A 20,833-nucleotide genomic window follows, 5' to 3' on the forward strand; every position below is an offset into this window, starting at 1 on the left:
AAACTGTCAGTCAGATCATTTCTTGCCTTTACTCCACCCTGAATGGCTCCTGATTTCACTCAGAGAGAAAGACTCTGTATGAACTTGGCCCCTCCTGACTCTAGGACAGGGGTGGGAAAACTTTTTGACTCGAGGGCCACAATGGGTTCTTAAACTGGACCGGAGGGCCGGAACAAAAGCATGGATGGAGTGTTTGTGTGAACTAATATAAATTCAAAGTAAACATCATTACATAAAAGGGTACGGTCTTATTTTTTTTAGTTTTATTCATTTCAAACGGGCCAGATCCGGCCTGCGGGCCGTAGTATGATACGGCTGCTCTAGGACCTTCTTTTCTATCCTCTTCACTTATTGAACTCTAGCCACAATGACTCTCTTACTGTTATTGGAAATTTCCACACATGCATTAGGTCTTTGTGTTAGTGGTTTCCCCTGCCTGGAATGTTCTTCCATCCATCAGATACCTGAATGGCTAACAGAATTACCTCTTTGCTCAGATGTCACCTTTTCTCTGAGACCATCCCTGATTCTGTATTTTATTGCCATCTCCTCCTACCTACACAACCTGACACTCCTGATCCTCCTTAACTTCCTCTGATCTATTTTCTTTCCTCTAGCATCATTACTTTCGAACATGTATGTCCTCATTTATTATGTTTATTTAGAAAATCCCCCATTCCACAACAAGGACGTAAGTTCCTTGAGGGCAGGTTCCTGTATGTGTTTTATTCGCTGTAAATCACAAAGACCTGGAATAGTGCCTGGCATGTGGAAGGTGCTCAAAAAATGTTTGTTGAATGAATGAATTCATAGAAAGAACTTGCATTTTAATACCAAAGTGGGAAGGGGAAAGTTGGAAGTGTCAAGTAGGAAAATAAATTAGCGTCAGGTGTTGACAGAATTGGCAGTGATTATTACAGATGGCGTGGCCACTGAAGACTTCATTGTGGAGGGGTCTTCTGTGCTGAGAAGCAACAGTGAAAGAAGCGCACCGGCCTGTGTGGCCAAGAGAGCACAGCAGTGAAGAGAACAGCAAGTACCAAGATGGCACTAGGCGCGAGCTTCTAGTCCAGACTAGAAGACCATCAGGGCAAATGCGCATGTGATGGGCAGAGAGAGGTGATGAGGTGTGACAGAAAAAGAGGGTCTGGTGACAGTTCACATTCCAATAAGATCTTCTGAAAATGGTCTCCAAATCCATATATGTGAAGATGTATGGCTGCAAAGAACCATGATTTGTCTCTAAATCTTCCCAAAGTTGTGCCTTTAACTTCCTCCTTTGACAAAATACTCAAGTAAACTCAGTTGACACTGTGTCTATGTGTGTTTGGCAGAAGCAAATTTCAAAACTCTCCACGATTTTTTTGGGGGGGTGGGAGGAAGTAGTGTGTGAGTTTCTGAAATAATGTCACACACGGGCCTGTCTGTGCCATCTGGACATTTGTGCTTGAGTTGTGACGGTCCTTTATTCTTCCTGACCAGGAGGCTTAGCTTTGACGGAGAGAAGGGCTCCAGGCCTGGTGGCTGTTTCTGCCGAAGCCTGTGGGAGGCTGCAGACAGACCTCACCTACACATTTCCGTAAGCCTCCTGCTGACCGAGTTTTGCTTGGCCTGAACTTCCTTTTTTTAAAAACTGAACTCATGACATGTGATTTCTAGTAAATAATGATACTGCCTCAACACTTACTTTCTCACCACATTAAAGAACTCTCTCTGTCAGAGGGAGGAAGCTTGCAGAGGCTAGTGGGACATTCATTTCATCAGAACCACCACTGCCTCACCACTTGGCATGGTTCGCAGCCAAGTGGTAAGGCAGTGGTGGGCATGCCCTGCTTGGCATGATTTTTCTTCTGTATAATTTTTTTTTTTTTGTAACTACATGAAATACCAAAGAACAATCTTGACTAAATAAATGAGAAGATTCTAAGCTATTGAAATTTTTACATTCATAGGCACTTCAATTCTACTTAGGGTGCTTAGTTGTAATAATTGACAAAATTATCTTAAGGTTCAAGAATAAAATGAAATGAAATGAAGAAAGCAGATTAGAAAAAGCACATCTCTCTATATAAAAAAGCCTAAATCAGCGGTTCTCAACCTGTGGGTCGCGACCCCTTTGGGGGTCGAACAACCCTTTCACCGGGGTCGCCTAAGACCATCGGAAAACACATATATAATTACATATTGTTTTTGTGATTAATCACTATGCTTTAATTATGTTCAACTTGTAACAATGAAATTGGGGGTCACCACAACATGAGGAACTGTATTAAAGGGTCGCGGCATTAGGAAGGTTGAGAACCACTGGCTCTGACCATTCGCCTATTCGCCTGTTCAACCGTTCGCCTGGTAGCTATGATGTGCAATGACCACCAGGGGGCAGATGCTCTGACCAGAAGAGAAGAGAGCCCAATTCCTTGCAGAATTGGCCCTGGGTTAGGTTGCTGCTGGGGCACTGTTGGCCCCCAAATCTGCTTCACCCGCACCCTGGACCCAGAGATCGGTTTTGGCCCTATCCCTGCAGGCCAGGCCGAGGGACCCCCTGGTGCATGTATGGAGGGGGAATAGTGGACTACTAGTAAATGGTGATTTTAAAGTTTTCTGTAACTTAGTTTCATGATTTCTACACTAGACTTAATTCCAATAACATATACGTTGCTTCATGCTCCACCCACTACCAACGGTGGAGGGGAGTCACAGGAGTCTTGGTAAGTGGAGAGAGCATGTCAATATTTTTTTAACCTGTGAAAGTTTTTAAAAACCATATCACCCTTTCCAGTGTTTCAGTTTGGCTCTCCTTGCTCTTCCTTGATATCCTCCAGGCCAGCAGTCTAACCTTCCTCTAAGTCACCAGAATGCCCTTGAAAGACCCACTTTTGACTATGTCACTGAAAATTGACTTTATATTGTATGTGACATGTGAAAATGAGCAAAACTGGTTCAGTCAGAAATAAGATCCTCACTTTTTTTTAGAAAGTGTTTTACCCACCAATGTAATTAGAAGAGAATCTTTCCCTTCTCCTTCCCACCTCCTTCCTTTCCATCTTCTCCCTCCCTTTTCTTTTTCCCTCTCCCCTCTCCTCCTATCAATTCCCCTGACTATTCCTCTTTCCCTTGTTTCACCTCTCTTCCTTCTCTGTCCCTTATCATTCCTCTTTTTCCTTTTTCCTCCTTCACCCTCTGTCCATGAAGGGGAAGGTTTGCTCTGCTGAGCAGGCAGTATAACTAAACCAGAAATTGAGCACTATGTTGTCATAGGGCTTTCAATAATTCGTTTACCAAAAAAGTACATATATTCTTGCCTATCTGAGAAAATCAAATAAAAAAAGATTTTGATACTGTATTACTCTTTTAAAATTGCAACATTTAAAAGTAAACAATGATGTTCATCAGTTCAAACAATTTTTTAGTTCATGAATTCCAACGATTTCCTTTTTTATTTGGTAGATTTACCATTCAACATTCCAATTAACAAGTACTAACTAAGTGCCTATTTGATATGAGATATTATGTAGAGCCTAAAAATAATAGTAGTACAGGTCAAAGTCCAAGCTTTCAAGGAAGTTTCAATCCAGTTCAGGAAAGAAAGCATAAACACTTTAAAAATTATAAAACAATGCAAGAGATAGTGCAACAATACAGTAATATGGCAAGACAGGAACTGATGACTAATTGCAAATGAATGACCAAGATGGTAAGTACTAGGGCATTTCAGAGAAGGGAGTGATTCCTGTGGTCTGAGGTGGCCTGGGGACATGTCACAAAACAAGACAGATGTAGAGAATATTCAGGTTCTAAAGGGGAAGAGAGAAAGAGGCAGTGGGTTCCACATCAAGCAATGGTATGAGCTGAAAAGCACAGGTGTTTCAGGAAACGACCTCTGGGGCCTGAGTAGAAGATGTGGAGAAATCAGAGTGGAAATAAGTGGGGGAAAGGCTTATGGAGGGCTTTGGAGGCTTTGTTTAGGTCTACCAAAGGTCTCTGTGACATTGTCATAGGTGGGGCTTTCTGTCAAGATTTGTCAAAAGAATGTGGCATTTCATGATATAGAGATCAAGACAGAGATTCAAATCAGAGGTCCTTAGTGCATGAGCAAACAGAAAATCTCTCAGCCGCTGGTACTGTTGCAATGAGCATGGCCATCACTGAGAGAAGTAGGCATCTAGTTAGTTTATAAGTAAGCTTTTCTTTTAGCCTCTAAGTCAGCGGTTCTCAACCTGTGGGTCTCGACCCCTTTGGGGGTCAAACGACCCTTTCACAGGGATCGCCTAAGACCATCGGAAAACACATATATAATTACATATTGTTTTTGTGATTAATCACTATGCTTTAATTATGTTCAATTTGTAACAATGAAAATACATCCTGCATATCAGATATTTACATCATGATTCATAACAGTAGCAAAATTACAGTTATGAAGTAGCAACGAAAATAATTTTATGATTTAATCAAAGTCCAAGCCATTTACCCTGTTATAAGGCCCTTCATAACCCCCCATATCTTATCCCCACAACTCCTTCATATGAAATCTACCCAACTAACTTTTTTCTGCTCCAGTCCACTTAAAGTCTCACTCCTTTGACACATGATGCTCTTAGCTGCCTCAGAGACGTTTACAGTGGCCCTTGTGACAGCATTGACTCCACACTTACTAGTAGTTCTGTTATCATCTTTTTAGAAGAAGCCTTTCAACTTCCCAGGCAGAATTAGGTACAACACTGTAATAACTAATGTTTATCACGTTATTCCCTGCTAGTAACTTGATAAAGCATTTACACATATTAACCATTTGCTGAAAAGATATGTGGTTGAAGAAACTGAGGCACAGAGAGGCTTGTTCAAGGGGAAATAGCTAGCGAATGGTAGTTACTGTGTCAACAAAGTGTGTCTGATTCCGGTGGTACCATTACCCTGCTCTCTCCTTTTGGGACTGAGTTCTCTGTGCTTGGAGAATAGCTCATTCACTTTTGTAATCCCATCTCCTACTATTCATTCAATGATGTTTTGTTGATTTAATTCACAGATGAATGCATGCCTGGGAATTGATAAAGTGGTTTAAGGCAGAGTCGGTGACTGACAAAAGCTTTACCTCTATCCTTCCCCAGCTAGCAGCTACATGGAGCAGAAGCTTTTCATGCCTTTGAAGGAGTGACTAATGTGAGGATACACACACACTGTGGCAAGACCTGGGAAGATATAGCTATCCAGGCCTTTCCCAGCAATATGCATATCATACTTTCTGTTTGAAAAGTTATTTCTGTCTATAATCCAAACAAACAAAAACAAAACAAAAATTCAGGAAATTAAAAAATATATATTAGAAAATTCTAGAAAGAATTATATCCAAGTTGAATGGGTACCTTGGCAAGTCTTTGGGATTGATAAAAAGTTGTTGCAATTCTAATTTAAAAGCGGAACAGTAAAGAGCAGAGGTGGAAATTGATGCGAGTTCTGTGTTGCGCATCTTTGATTTATTGAGCTACTTTCCAAATCAACAGTATCTCCCACATAGCTGCATTTATGAATCCAGGCCATGTGCCTTTGCCAGACTTGCTTTGAACAATGAGAAAAATGTAAAGCATATTAACAATAGTCAGCACTTCATTGCTAAATTCTAGGTATGTTCGAAGCACTTTACCTATTCTAGACTGCTTCTGAAAACTATACCGACTCCATGCATATTCCATACAGATGTCCTGAATTATCCAGGTCTATGGCTCCTTAATATTTGCAGCCATCCCCTTTCTTCTGACTGGTCCAACTCCATAGATCAGTTGGAGTTTCTTAAATTGCTCTCTCTAGTTACTAGGGATCTAAGGTTTCTCCTTTTGTGACTAACTTCTTCAAAGGCTGAGAGATAGTTAATCCCTTTCTCTTGACAAAACCATAATCAGAGTGAAGCCTTAAAAAAGATCACTTTCAGAGAAGCAATTGAAAAAAAGAATGAAGTAACAGAACCTAAGTTTGACTGCAGGGGTTTAAAACCAAGAAAGAACTGCATTAAGCAAAGACATAGAACTTCATTATTTTAAGAATTGGCAGCAGCCTGATTTCATGTCCAAAAAAACTTAATTTCTAGATTTATCTCCACTGAAACCACTTTGGGTCAGCTCTTATTGCTCTCAACTTGGTTCCCATTTCTCCCCGGCCCCCCTCTGCACAGTAATCTTATTTCTCTGTGGCTTTATTCTGGTCTTCTTATCTCTCTGTGTAAAAGCACTTTGCATTTCTGTCCAAGCCATCAGGAAGTTCTACACTGTGTGTGCAATTAGAATAAATCCACGAGGAAAGCAACAGGATATTGATGAACTGATATTGCTCTCTTTTAAGATATTTTTCTAAAGTTGTTGTTTTTTTGTTGTTTTGTTTGTTTGTGTATGTGTGTGTTGTTTCTTTTTTTTGGTACATATGTTCATGTGGAAATTTTCAGAGGCACACAAAATAGAGAAAATATACAATGAACCTACATGGACCCATCACCCATCATTTTCTGCCATTCTTGTTTTATCTAATACCTCTGGGTATGCTTGTTTGTTTGAGTATTTTAAAGCAAACCACAGCTACTATATCACTTGTAAATAATTCTGTATGTGTCTTTAAGAGATAAGAATGTCATACATAAAATGAGTTATTATCAATTTAACTAGAGGCTCAGTGCACGAAATTTGTGCACTTGGGAGGGGAGTCCCTCAGCCTGGCCTGAGCCCTCTCACAGTCTGGGTCCCCTCGAAGGATGTCTGACTGATGGCTTAGGCCTGGGGAGCGGGCCTAAGCTGGCAGTCGAACATCCTTAACACTGCTGCAGAGGTGGGCTAGGCTCTCACCACTGCTATTGTGCTTGCCAGCCGTGAGCCTGGCTTCTGGCTGAGTGGTGCTCCCCCTGTGAGAGCACACTGACCACCAGACAGAAGCTCCTGCATTGAGCATCTGCTCCCTGGTGGTCAGTGAATGTCATAGCAACCAGTCATTCAGCCATTTGGTCAACTTGCATATTAGCCTTTTATTATAATAGGATAGTATCTACTATTCAGCATGTGCTATATTCATGACTTACTTTTTTTTTAATGGTTAATTTGTAAAAAAACACACCCCAGGGTTCTAGGGTTCTAAAAATGCCCACACATTGCATTCGGCTTGTATGTCTCTGCAACCATTTGTTGAACTGCCACTGTGGGTTGCGTCCTTTACAGACAGTATTTCCATCCACCCTCACAGCATACTTCAGAGGTCAGGCCCATCATCTCTGTCTCACCAGCTGGAGTTTAGTGAGAATATTTGGATGGCTTGCCTCAACTTGCATGATTTACCCAGGCAAAGGCTGTGAATGCTGGGACCCAGACTTCAAAGTCATTCCTCTTTTATGCTGGTGTATTTCTTCTTCCCTGAGTAAGTGAGACTCCTGCTTCCTTCACATCTGCCACTCTTAACTCTGTGCCATTGCTTCTCATATCTTTGCCCCTTCAGGGTGTTTGGCAAATCTAGACCCTGAAGTTAGGTATCTCCCTTCCCCCCGGTTAGTGAGGTGCTGAACCCCCCCCCCCCCCAGCAGGGGAGGCTTTGGTTAAATTGTTTCTTTGGAGAGCCGACCTTTTTATGGTAAGAAGAACAGAATGCTGTGGTGTATTTGAAAATGGTCCCTTTTGCCCTCTCCCTGCCAGATGGACAAGGGGATTTTTTTCAGATAGTCACTGTGAGAAGCTGGTTGAGCTCCTGGAGGTGACATTCACAAAAGTGTGGGAGCATCCTTGAGGTGTCCCCTAGGGTTTGTAACTCCCAGTCTTGTGTGGACACTGAGCCTCCAGCAACTTGTCAATTATAGTTCAGGTTTTCTTGGGGGGTTGGGGGGGTGGTTAGTTCCTGCTGGTCAGTGCTTGTGGGTTTCTGCTTTGGAAAGTCGCCATATCAACTGTCAGTCTTTTCCAAAATGGGACAGGGGTTTGCCCTGTGACCTTATTTCTCTTCCAGATATAAAGAGAGTTGTTGATTTTTTTCCGTTTGTTCAGCTTTTTCCTTGTTGTTAGGACAGAGTAGCAGCTTCCCGCTTCTTACATGCCTTACTGGAAACCAAAAGTTTAGCCCAGTTCACACCAGTTTGTCCTCACTCAACTCTGAAGGAAGCTTTTATTTGATTTGTAGTTGAACCCATGCCGGCAGCACAAACTTTTAATGCTAACATCACTCTTTTGACCAGATTACTTCTTTGATGAATATTCTAACTTATTTGCAATGGGGATTCTATAGGATTTGTACATTATAAAGACTGAGAATATAAATGTTTACTATTATGAAGCAAGAGATGAACTCAAGCTAAGCAAATAGCAGCTATTACTTAGTTGAAGAGGCCTCTATGCAAAATAAATACAGAGCACAATAAGCAGTGAAAACTGGTACTTAGTCATGGCATCTAAAAGGTTTATGGTAAAATCCATGCTAAAGATACACAGAAATATAATTATTATATATACTTCCTCAATCTATTATTATTCATATCACTTTCACTTGTATATTGTCTAAAACATAGTACACAACAGAAATGACCTATTTACCAGAAATGATAGACAAAAGAAATGACCTATTTACCAGAAAAATCTGCAATAAGTGTGCGGGGGTGGGAGGAATGTGAGGGTTAAGGCTGCATGGAGGAGTGGTTGCCACATGATATTGTAACAATTACTTGTGAAATTCTCTTCATGCGTAAGTGCCTAAGGGTAAATGATAAGAAATAATAACATCGGCATGACATTTTTTTTGTTATCCTTGTTGCTGATTGCATTACACTGAGGTTAGCTGTCCTGCTCTGTGATATCCATGTTAGAGGGAGCTTTCAGGGTCTTAAAATCCTTAGCACATTGCTACACAAACTCTGGTTCTGCAGTAGACACCAAAGAACTTGTAGGCAAGTGCAAATTCAAGGGGAGAGGTCTATCACTTATTATTTCTATATCTGCTAAATGGCAACAGCATTGTGCGTGTCCTTGGAATTAGTGAGCACCCCAGTTACCATTGAAAATGGGATAGTGCCACCAGATTCGAAGAGAGACTTTTTTGTCATTATTACCACTTAGTGCTTAAAATATGTGTAAAATTCTGGGGAGCGTCAACATAAAAGCAGGTTACCTCAGAGAAATAACAAACCTTCTTTCAGCAAAAAGTGGAATCTGAGAAGATACAACAGCATAGCACCTTTTGGTTGGGAGAGGAAAGTAGGGAATAATTAGAGGCAGTTCCACCAAGGGAGTCACCTAGGGCCGTGGTCGGCAAACTGTGGCTCGCAAGCCACATGCGGCTCTTTGGCCCCTTGAGTGTGGCTCTTCCTAAGCCTTAGGAGTACCCTAATTAAGCTAATGACAATGTACCTACCTATATAGTTTAAGTTTAAAAAATGTGGCTCTCAAAAGAAATTTCAATCGTTGTACTGTTGATATTTGGCTCTGCCGACCACTGACTAGGGAACCACGTGTAGATGCTGGGAACCTGTGGGAGGGGATACTGTATAGGACAAGCAAAGGCTTCCTGGTTTGGCTTGGAGCTGACCCTGAGCACCAGGGAGATTTCAAAAGTACTATGCAAGGCAAAAATAACGCACAGATAAAAATCCAGCAATACAAGAAAACAGGAGGGGAAGGGGAAGGGTCATTGAACTTCCCTGATGAAGAGGTCATGTGTGAGGCTAGCACAGGGCCCGGCCTGGACGCCTTAAAGAGCCAGGGTGTCCTGTGCTGCTCCGCCACACTCCACCACCTCCATGGTTCTGTGCCAGACGAAGGGCTTGGCTTGCATTTCATGCGTGTGAAAAGACATATATATAAACACTAGAATCACTCTGAATGCATCAAGATGCTAGGAGACATCTCTGAAGAAAAAAAAAAAATGACTGAGGGGAGAATTATTAATGTGAAGAGAAGAAAAAATGCAACATGTATCTCTTGTCCTGGATTCAGTCAAGTCCACGTGCCCTTTGATGGGTATGGTAGAATGTGCTGCACTATTTAATTTGGCATTTCTCTTCTTGTTTTGAGAGTTTTAAGCACATAGTTGATGTCTTGAAAATTCTGTGTATTTTGCAGTGCTACAGTATTAGTATATTTGAACTTAAGTTGTTCGTTTGTTGTTTCTTAATTGCCTCAGATTAAAATTTCTTTTTAAAAAAATATATTTTTATTGATTTCAGAGAGGAAGAGAGAGATAGAAACATCAATGATGAGAAAGAATCATTGATCGGCTGCCTCCTGCATGCCCCCTACTGGGGATCGAGCCCGCAACCTGAGTATATGCTCTTGATGGGAATAGAACCCAGGACCCTTCAGTCCACAGGCTGACGCTCTATCCACTGAGCCAAACTGGCTAGGGATGATTAAAATTTCTTAAGGGGAAATACATACATATATGTGTGTGTGTGTGTGTGTGTATACATATATATATATATAAAACTTTATATAAAATTTATGTAATGGCTATGACAAGAATCTCTACAAAATTATATTCAGAATTAATCAATTTGTATTGAGCACTCATTATGATTTAGACAGTGTTCTACTCATTTGCATAGAGAATTTCCATTCTCCTTGAATCATCGCTGTAAAGTAGGCTTTTAAAAAAATATTTTGAAATAATTATAGATTCACATAAATTGAAAAAAATAATAATACAGAGAGGTCCCATATAGTCCTCACTCAGTTGTCCTCAGTGGTTACATCTTACGGGACTAGAGTATGACATCAAACAGGAAGTTGTCATCGAAGTGCATGCACACTTCTATGTCATGTTATCACGTGTGAGATTTGTGGAACCACTGCACTCAAGATACAGAACTTTCCCATCCACCACAAAGATCTCCCTTGTGCTTCCGCTAACGGTCATTCCCCCACCATCCCTAATGCCTGACAATAATTAATCTGTCCTACATCTTTATAAGCTTGTAATTTCAAGAATGTCATGTAAATGAAACCAGGGTATGGGTGACCTTTTCACTCAGCTGAGTTCTCTGAAGTCCATGCAAGTTGTTGCATGTATCAGTGACTTGTCCTTTTTATTGCTGAAAAGTATCCCACCATGTAGACGTGTGACACTTTGCTCACCTATTGCAGAAAATATTAGCTGTTTTCAGTTTTCTGGCTACGACAAGTAGAGCTGCTATGAACACTGTGTACAGAATTTTGTGATGTGTGTTTTTAAAAAATATATAAATCACTTTTCAGAGCTGAGATAGAGGAGATAAAGTGTCCGGAGCACAGAACAGGTTTCCAAACCCAGATGTTTTTACTTTGTTTCCTGTGCTGTTTCTAATGATCCCAGATTGAATGAGAACAGACTATTCTACAGACAGTGTAGAAAAGTAATGATTATATTTTTTATTACATCTTGATAAACTATTGGTTTTAGAATAATATCCGCTCAAAGACTTGATTATTTTTAGCATTCTGTATGCACACTGATTCGCTCATTTATTCATTAACACTATTGTTTTAGTGTCATTAGGTGCCAGGTCCTGTGCTGTGTGTCACAACAGGTGTCTGCCCCATGAAGTCCTTTCCAAAATACTATGTTTACAGCACAGAGGTAGCTTGCTGGTTTAATAGTTTTAAATTATACTTGGAAAAATGTTTACTCACAGATAACTGCTATAACAATAGTTAAATCTGTGTTCTTTTTTAAAATTTTTATATTGAGTTTTGGAGAGAGAGGAATGGAGAGGGAGAGAGAAACATCATCGGCAGCCTCCTGCACAACCTCCTCCCAAGGATTGATCCTGCAACCGAGGAATGTACCCTGACCTTTAGGTGCTTGAGACAATGCCCAGCCAATAAAGTCACACCAGCCAGGGCTAAATGTGTATTCTCAGATTTAAATTTTTTGAAAGATTTGGGTTAACATATTTTGCCTCATCGTAGGAAAGCAATTGCTGAGCATGCATGCACAAATACACAATCTAATTTGCAAGGTATGCAGTTCAATACTGCTTTCAAATACGGGTGAGGTTCAGATGGATTTTTATTTGTGACTTGTTCACAAATTAATGATTTCTTCTACTTAGTCTATGTCTCTTTCCCCCAATAGCATGAAAAATTAATCAACCGGCCACAGAGTACGAAAAGAATTTCTACAGATCCTCTAGGTAAGAGTGCCCTCACTACAGAGCTGCCTTTTCTCTCTTATATTATACTAGAGGCCTGGTGCACGAAATTCATGCATGGGGGGTGGGGGGGCAGGGGGGTCCCTCAGCCTGGTCTGTGCCCTCTTGCAATCCGGGACCCCTTGGTGGATGTCTGACTGCCAATTTATGGGCCTCAACCAGCAGTCAGACATCCCTCTTGCAATCCGGGAGGCTGCATGCACCAGTGACCATACTTTTCACACAGGTGAAAGGCACCTTGCTGTTGTATGGGCAGCTACATTTTTTTGCCCTGATTATAAAAAGTAGTATGTAACATGATCCTTCTGAAGTAATAGTACTATTTTCCCCATCTTATGGGTGGAAAACTGAAGCAGAGATAAGTAATTATCTTTGTCACACAGTTATAAGTGTCAGAATCAGGGCTGACCACAAAATGCGCAAGAGTCTATCCATATCATCACTGCATCATCCTGTTTTTTCAGAGTGAGAGTAGCCTCGCCAGGTTTTAATTTTTAAATCTAAGAAACTGTTCCCAATATATAGGGTAGGGTCTCTAGGCCTGGCTGGCGATCAGGGCCAATCGGTGGGGCGACCGGCAAGGCAATTTGGGGGCCCTTGCTGGCACCCACCTTGGCCGGCCTGGCACCACCTTCTTGCCGGCCCTGCCCCCTACCGCTGCTGCCACTGGTCACCTCCCTTTGCAGGGTGACCGGCGGGGTGATGGGGGGCCCGCTTATACTCGCCTTGGCTGGCCTGGGGCCTGCGGGCTGGGGGCAGCTCCTGCATTGACCATCTGTCCCCTGGTGGTCAGTGCTCATCATAGCGACTGGTCATTCTGCTGTTTGGTCAGTTTTCATATTAGGCTTTTATTATATAGGATATTTTATGCAAATCCTTTTATAAAAATGAATAGAGAACTTTGCAGTTCAATAATCATTAAGTTTATCACCCTAATAAATGTTTTCCTTTGGAAGTCATGCATGTTTAATTCAAAGCATACTCGAATGTAGACATAGTTAAATTTATATTAAAATCTATAAGAAATATAAAGTCTACTAAGCAATATTTTACTAAGATAACTCGTAATTGCTTAGTTTGGTAAGTAGACCAGTGCAGTTTTTTTCTGAAATGCTGACTGTTAATTGTGAGTCTTAAAGTTTGGTCACCTCAAATCTACATTTGAGGGCAATAGATTTTAAATGGAGGTATACTGGTATGAAACCACAATAGAAACCTGTGCTTTTTATTGTGGTTATGCATAAATCACTTACGTAACAATGATGGGGATTGCAGGGTAGAATTGGACAGTTTTATTCTATTTTAGCCTTTGAAACAATTCATTTTGTGATGTTAATAATGACTTTAATCATTTATTGGTCTCCAGAAAACACATGAGTGTGTTTCACTTCTGTGTTAAACCCACCACTGATGGCAAAGCCTTCCCTTCAGGGATTACCTTTATAGATTTGTACAGAAAATGTCCAGGCTTTACTGAATTACACTAGAAGAAAGTAGGCTGGGAATAAACCTTAGTGCTACACGTTCTCTCAGAGGCACTAAAACTGCTTTCAAAGAGACAGCAGGTGACACAGCAAAACAAAACAGAAAACACCAAAGCTACCCCCTATTCCCCACACACACCTCCGCCAAACAAGAAACCAAACGAAACTAAATGAAAAACAGCAGTAGATGAAAGCCCAGGAAGTTTGTTAACTTTTGAAGAATCTGATGTTCAAATAACTCTCACTGCCATTGTCACAACCACAAGAGGGCACAGGGCACCCTACTCTACCTGCACCAGGAAGTCCTAGGTTGTTACACTTTGTGGTCTTACAGGACCAATACCATCTGAGCTGCTGCAGGAAGGGTGATGGAAGGTGAGGTTAGAGCAGGATTAAACTATAAAAAGCTTTAAAGGCTAAGTTAGTTAAGGCATTCAGACAATAGTTTATGAGAGATGTATTAACAAGGAACAAATAAGATCTGCTTAGACTGAAAACTTCTCTTTATTAGTTGTGTGGGAGACTAAAGTTAGGCAAAACTGATAGCAGGGATATGAATTAGAACCCAGGTTCCTACAATTCTCCAGAAAAGAGAGATAGGTCATGACCAAGAGTGGGTCAGTAAGGCCGAAAACTGAGGGAAATAGCTGAGACATGTTTACCAGTAGAGTTAGAACCAGTTGAACTTTGGTACAGGGGATAAGAAATAGGCTTTGGGAAATTAGAATAATATAACATGTTTTAGCTTACTCAATTGAGTGGTCACATTTACTGAAAAACTTGATGGAGTGAAGGATCAGGTGCAAGAAGGAAAGGCCAAAGTTGATTTTGATTTGAGAAATAGAGGGTGGTATATCCTGGTAAAGATAACTGGGAGATGAACATTGCATATGCTATACCAGGATCTAGGAAAACAAAGCCATAGATGAAGATCTAGGAGATCTGGGCTGTTTCACAAAGAATAGATGGCTGAGGCAATAAGAGTTGATGAGTTCAATGAGGGGGGAGGATAGAAATAGAAGAGTTCTGAGATTGGAAGCACTAATTCAGCTGTATCAGGAGGAAGAGACTCAGCAACGTAGTAAGAGCCATGTGGCAGAAGAGGGAACCCAAGGGAAGTGGTAAAACGCCTTGTGAAGTCAGATGAGACAGACTGAGAATCAGCTGTTTAAGGATTAATTAGGAGGGCTCTGGGAAAAATGGAAAGGCTTCAGTAGAGTTTTAAAAGAGGGTCCAGAATCCCTAAAGCAAGGGTTTAAGAAGTGAGCCGGCAGAGATGAACTCAAGGCATCAAGTTTACATTAGGCATTAAAAGATTTTATGGTAAAAGGTGTAACATTTATACAATCTGAAGAGAAACCACAGTATAGGGAATATAGCCAATAATATTTCAATAACTATAAATGGTGCCAGGTGCATACTGGAAATATCGTGGGGAGCACTTTGTGAACTATGCGATTGTCTAACCACTATGCTGTACACCTGAAACCAACACAAAATAATATTGAAAGTTTAAAAAAAAGGTAAAATAAAGATCCTTGTCCTTTAGCTCTGAAAACAAACATAAAAGATTTTATGGGAAGGGAAGGAAGAAATAGCTCAGTAGGTTGAAAGAGTAGCAGAAGCAGGGTAATAGGAGGCTTGCGAGTGCTTATAAGAAGTATGGCAAGAACCTGTGGTGAGGAGGAGATTAAGGAACAGGTGTGAAGGGGAATGATGATGAAAAACACTGTGATGGATGGAATGTGGCAAACACCAGGAGTTAGATTTTGTAAGAAAATGATTGTGAAATGAAAATAAGGTTATGAGAACTTAGGTCAAATGGCTTTGGGTAAAGTAGGAGAAACAGACATTGGCTGAGTGACACAGAATGCATGTGAGTGTGGGGCTTAAGGATGGTAGAAGATCCTTAAGGATGGGGCATTGCTCTGGAAAACTTTAAATGGATTGCAGGGAAAATATTTTTTAATGGATTTGTAATCTACTAAGGGCTTAAATAGTGGAAAAAACATAGTTTCTTGATCACATTCACCATAGGTTCATAACCCTAGACGGCCTGATAGTTAAATGTAGTGTGAGACAAGCAGGGTTGGGGATGGACAAGTTGAGAGCAATGAAAGCTAAAGAGGACAGCATAGTTTAAGGAAGATCCAAGACCCTTCTTAATGTACACAGCTGGTTGTTAGAAGCAGCATGTGACACCCAGTAGGTTTGACCGAATGACTGAGGGCATCAAAGGAATTGGTATATTAGTAGTGATGGGGGCAAGAAGAATATGAAGCAGGAGCAATGAAACAGAGGCTGTGGAAGCTTAGGAGGTGCTGGTGGGCAGTAACATGGAGAAGCTGAGGCCAAGGAGGTGGAATAATTCTGGTTGATGATGAAACATGAGAACTGGCCATGAGAGTCAGTATCCAACATGGAGTCATACGCAAATCATTGATGTTGACAAGATTAAGGAACTATGCGGTCAGTGATGGTACTGATGGCCAAGGCAGTTGCTGATAATTCTGCCTGCTGAAGGCAACAGACAGATGATGTGGACAGGGAGAGAAAGGCCTGTAGCATGGAATTCAAAATCCATATACTGCAGAATGCTCGTTTGAAAGTGACAATGGAGAGCAAGAATGTGTTGACTCCACTTCCTGGTAGCCTTCACAGAAAAGTGGAATGACTCATAGTGTAAAATCAGGTGTGTTTGAGTGAGCAGGTCCATGGGAAGGAATACTTGAGTGAAAGGTAGTGTGAGTCAGGATTGGGGATGGACAAGTTGATTGGGGAAAGTGGTGCAGGGGTGAGCATGAGTGGGAAAGTGACTGTGAGGCAGACTAGTGCTGGATGTGGAAGGAGAGAGTAAGGTTGGGGGTATTACTGAGAGTGATGGGTCTGAGTTACACAATGAAGAAAATAACAACAGAAAAATGAATCGTGAGGTTAGGTGGTAGATGAGAGTCACAGGGTAAGGGAAGAAGCATGCTGAGCACACAGGATATATTCAAAGGAGATGTTTGTGGTTCTGAATACTAGCCTGGAGGCCAGGGGAAATGTTGGCATGGAGAACCTTCCACAGAACTGATCTGTGGGGAATGGATCTTGTTGAGTTTGTGGGAGTCTGTAGTGGTGTGTGTGTGTGTGACAATTGTCCACGTGCTCCTAACACTTAGGCATCAGCTTAGTACTAATTAAGGAAAGTATTTTTTGAACCTAAAAAATATCCTTTACCATACATGCTACTTATAATAGGGTTGGGGGCTGGTTAAAAATTCCAAGTTTTGCCCCGCTCAGTGTCCTAATTAAGTAGACTCTCTGAGGCAGGGTGACAAACTATTGCACAAGCCCATTTGGCTCTTAGGAAAGTTGACATTTGAGAAGCATTTTCAACCCTCTGTAGGAGAAGACCGCAGAAATTCAAAGGCTCTCAATGGTCCAACTGGGTGGTTCCCAAATCTTTCTGCTGCTCAGGGGACAAACCAGAGAGCACTTAGCTTCCTGTGAACAGGGATGGAGGATGAGCTGAGCACAGGCCCCAAGAGAGAGTCCTAACACTGTTCCCCTGTGCCTGGCAGAAGCCCTGTGGGATAACTTGCTCTACTGGTTGGCCGAGGAGCTCTCAGAAGAAAACGCCACGAGTCTCTCCTCATCCCTCCCCCTTCGCCGCAGCACCATTCAGCTCATCAAACTGAAAAACCCAGATGATCTCACAGAACAGATCCACGAACTCCTCTGCTCCTGGAAGAAATCACTCCCGAATTCCACCGATAAACTTCGCCTTCTGGCTCGCCATCTCCGCAAGATCGGCAGGAGTGATCTTTCGGAAGAGCTCAAGTTCAAGTGGGAAAATAAAGTGTTCACCGATCCACAGCAGTGGTTTGAGGTGGCAGAGTAAAGCCGGCTGCTCTTCCTTTGGGTCAGAGCTGGTTGTAAGATTGTTTTCTGTCAACATTTTCGTAGGGGCTCCCGGGAATGGTGTCTGAAGTGAATCTATCTGATAGATGTGCTACCGAGACAAGGGGCAAAGCACTAGTCAGACAATAAAAAGATTCCTAGGTCTGAGTGCTCCTTCATGGGTCAGTGATATGTGTTGTGCAAGCATGACCGTCTTGGGTCCAGCCGCACTTTGCAGTAGCGTTTGCTCGGTTCACATTTTAATAGGTGAAGTCTCTAAGTGTAAAGGAAAGATATGATATATAGAATCCCTTTTTATTGTTTTAACAATAGCAATCTAGGCAACAATACACTGTTATCTAGCTACATAAAAGGAAAATAGTTATCCAGGATTCCAAGCAACTAACCTTCATTACGCGATACAGTGGAGCCCATAGGTAACAATGCCAAATAAACTGGGCTGCGGAGATCTGACCTAGATGATAGCAAATCACTTTCAGAAAACAGACAGGTTCTAAATAAGTTAAAAATAGAATAACACTTCTTTCATTGACTGCCACAAACCTTTCTTTTACTAAAATGTAGCCTGGAATAGGGGAAAACCTCATGTTTTATTACTAGTGGGATGAGGGAAGTGCAGAGGATCTGAAAGAATTCACCTACTTAGGAAAAAACTGTTTATAAATCAGTTTGAGAAAAAGCTTATTACATGAGCCCTATTTAAAAAGTTAAAAAAACAACAACCCACAAACTAAAAGAAAAAAATAGTAATTATCTAAGCCCCTTCATCACTAATAATCCCTGCTAATGTCTGATGCATAAGCTCTGAGACTTTGAAAAACCTAAAGCCCCTTTGCTCTCTGCACAGCATGAAATGAAAGGGACATTACATTAGTAACCAATGTCTTTGAATGTTTTAATAGCCGCTTAAAATCTCATTTCATAGCATTGCCATATTAATTTTAGTATTACCTGTTTTGAAAAATGTAATGATGTAGTACTTTTTTATTTCTGGCTTTTTTATTCAACTGTATGTTGTTGAAATTCATCCATGTTGTTTGGCAATAGTTCGTTCCTTCTCATTAATATATAATATTCCATTATATGCATATACTACAAATAAATGTCTATTCCACTGTAGATAGCATTTCAGTAGATTCCTGTTTGGAGCTATTATAAACAGTGTTTTTATGAACATCTGTACCTACCTTTAGTGAATATATATAGTTCTTTCTCCTCAGTATGTAGCTGAGAGCATAATAAGTGGTTATCAGAATTAACTTAACCTTTCCCCTCTTATTGTATAAGATTGGATTTGTGTTCCGGTGGGGTCCCTCAGCCTGCAGATCGTGAGAGGGCAGAGGCAAGGCCAAGGGACCCCAATGGTGCATGATTGGGGCCAGGGAGGGACCATAGGAGGACTCCAGGGCATGTCCGACTCATTTTGACCAGTCCTGATAGGCCGGACCCCAGTAGCAAGCTAACCTACCAGTTGTAGTGTCTGCCCCCTGGTGGTCAGTGTGCATGATAGGAACTGGTCAAACGGTCAAACAAATGGTCGGCCACTTAGCATATTAGGCTTTTATTATATAGGATTCAGGTGACTTCCTTCTTTTCATAAAAGTAACACTACAATGACCACTTTTCTACATATGCATGTGAACTGTTATTTCTTTGGGATAAACTTTTAGAAATGAGATTTCCTGCTAGGAACATTTTTAAGGCTCTTGATACAAATTGACAGATTGCCACTTTATATTCTAATCATCAGGTTTGAAGATTCTTAGCAAAGCAGCATTTTTAAATATATCTAAAAATGAATCAATTTGAAGCACATAACATGAAATCCTACATCCCAGGAAAGCCTGGATTGTCTTCAATTGCTTTATTGAGGAAAAAAGATATTTACTTAAATCTTTGACAGCATCTCCTCTACTAATGAGTGGAGTATTTTTCATTGACATTTCAAAAAGTATCAGAAAGAAGAAGAATATAGCAGACATGTGGACAGATTCCCAGGATGTCAGAGAGCTATGGTACCAAAAAACAGCTAAGTTCCAATGAAAAGATATTAAATTTATTTATTCAATGGATATATGTTGAACACAAATTCTATTTGTGTTCAGGCAATCTATTCTATGCTAGGAGAACAAAACAAGTAAGAGACAGTCCCCGGGATATGTTTTTGTTTGAAGGAAGAGTGAATGAATGAGATCAACAGGTTGTTATTGACTGTAATGAACCAGGCTCTTAATGTTTAGCTCTTTACAGGGATTCACTCACTCAATTCTCCTAACTTCCTGTGAGGTAGGTACACTGCCTCATTCTATGAGAGGAAACTGGAGATTGGAGAGATTGAGTGCCTTGCCTACAATCACAAGTGAGTGAGTGACATAACCAGGATTCAAATGCATGCTGCCACCAAATTAAAAAAAAGAAAGGAAAAGGATATATATATTTTTTCCATATCCTAAACATTCTGTATTTCTACTTCTCATTTTACAAAACAACATTTCTAATTCATATCAGTGATGCAAATAGATAGAAATTTTAAGGATGGGGATAGGGGAGAGGGAGGTGGTGGGAGGGGAGTGTGATGTTGACATCCTTGATATTTGTCCCAGCTCAATTGGTTAAATGTTCTCTTAGACTTGATTAAGGGACTGACAGGTTAGGGCAATATTGAAAATTGACTTAATCATAAATTGGTGGTGCATAAATACTGTGGGTTTGTTTTTTTTTCCAGCAAATAACAGTAGTCACCAGTAATTAGAGCTACTTTGCCACAACTTGACTATTCAGGTACATCAAAAGCCCTTCAAAACAGTGGCTGTAAGATAGGACCATTTAGCAATTAAGCCTAAGACTTCGTTACTGAGGTGCCTGTTTTATACCAGAGGGTAAGAATGCTTTCACTATATAGAGAGCCAATCTATAATAACAAGAATTTTGAATAACAAGAATTTCATTTATGAAAAGCCTTTACAACCACCCTTTTGCTAATTATTAAACACCAAATTTTACAAATAAAATAGATCTAACGTATATTATTCTAATGAACAAAATGTGTGATGTTAAACCATAGTTACCTTCACCAATGCTTACCATATCTGCAGTGTACATTTATGATGAAAAACAATTGATTATTCCTAAAAAAATGCAGCTTAAATGGACATATACACACTATCACATTGTATATTCTGAAGCATTTGAGAGTGAAATAGAAGCACCTTAACAAGTGAGGGAGACTTTGATGGCATCATAATCCAATTTTCAAAACAGCTCAATTTTGTGGGGAAAGTTCCATTTTCCTAACTCAGTGTTTCTA

At 40.7% G+C, this 20,833-nt stretch overlaps 1 protein-coding gene across 1 annotated transcript in view; it reads left to right on the forward strand.

Moving 5' to 3' along the window:
- Positions 1-18,680, forward strand: part of DTHD1 (death domain containing 1) — a 58,274-nt gene extending 39,594 nt beyond the window's left edge. Inside the window, exons 10-11 of the mRNA XM_036331037.1 lie at positions 12,061-12,118; positions 17,187-18,680. Of these exons, the coding sequence (XP_036186930.1) occupies positions 12,061-12,118; positions 17,187-17,506 (378 nt within the window). The 3' untranslated portion in view covers positions 17,507-18,680. The remainder of the gene's footprint in view (positions 1-12,060; positions 12,119-17,186) is intronic.
- Positions 18,681-20,833: the final 2,153 nt, after the last annotated feature.

This window comes from Myotis myotis, unplaced genomic scaffold, assembly GCF_014108235.1.
Source record: "Myotis myotis isolate mMyoMyo1 unplaced genomic scaffold, mMyoMyo1.p scaffold_m19_p_1, whole genome shotgun sequence".
Taxonomy (NCBI): domain Eukaryota; kingdom Metazoa; phylum Chordata; class Mammalia; order Chiroptera; family Vespertilionidae; genus Myotis; species Myotis myotis.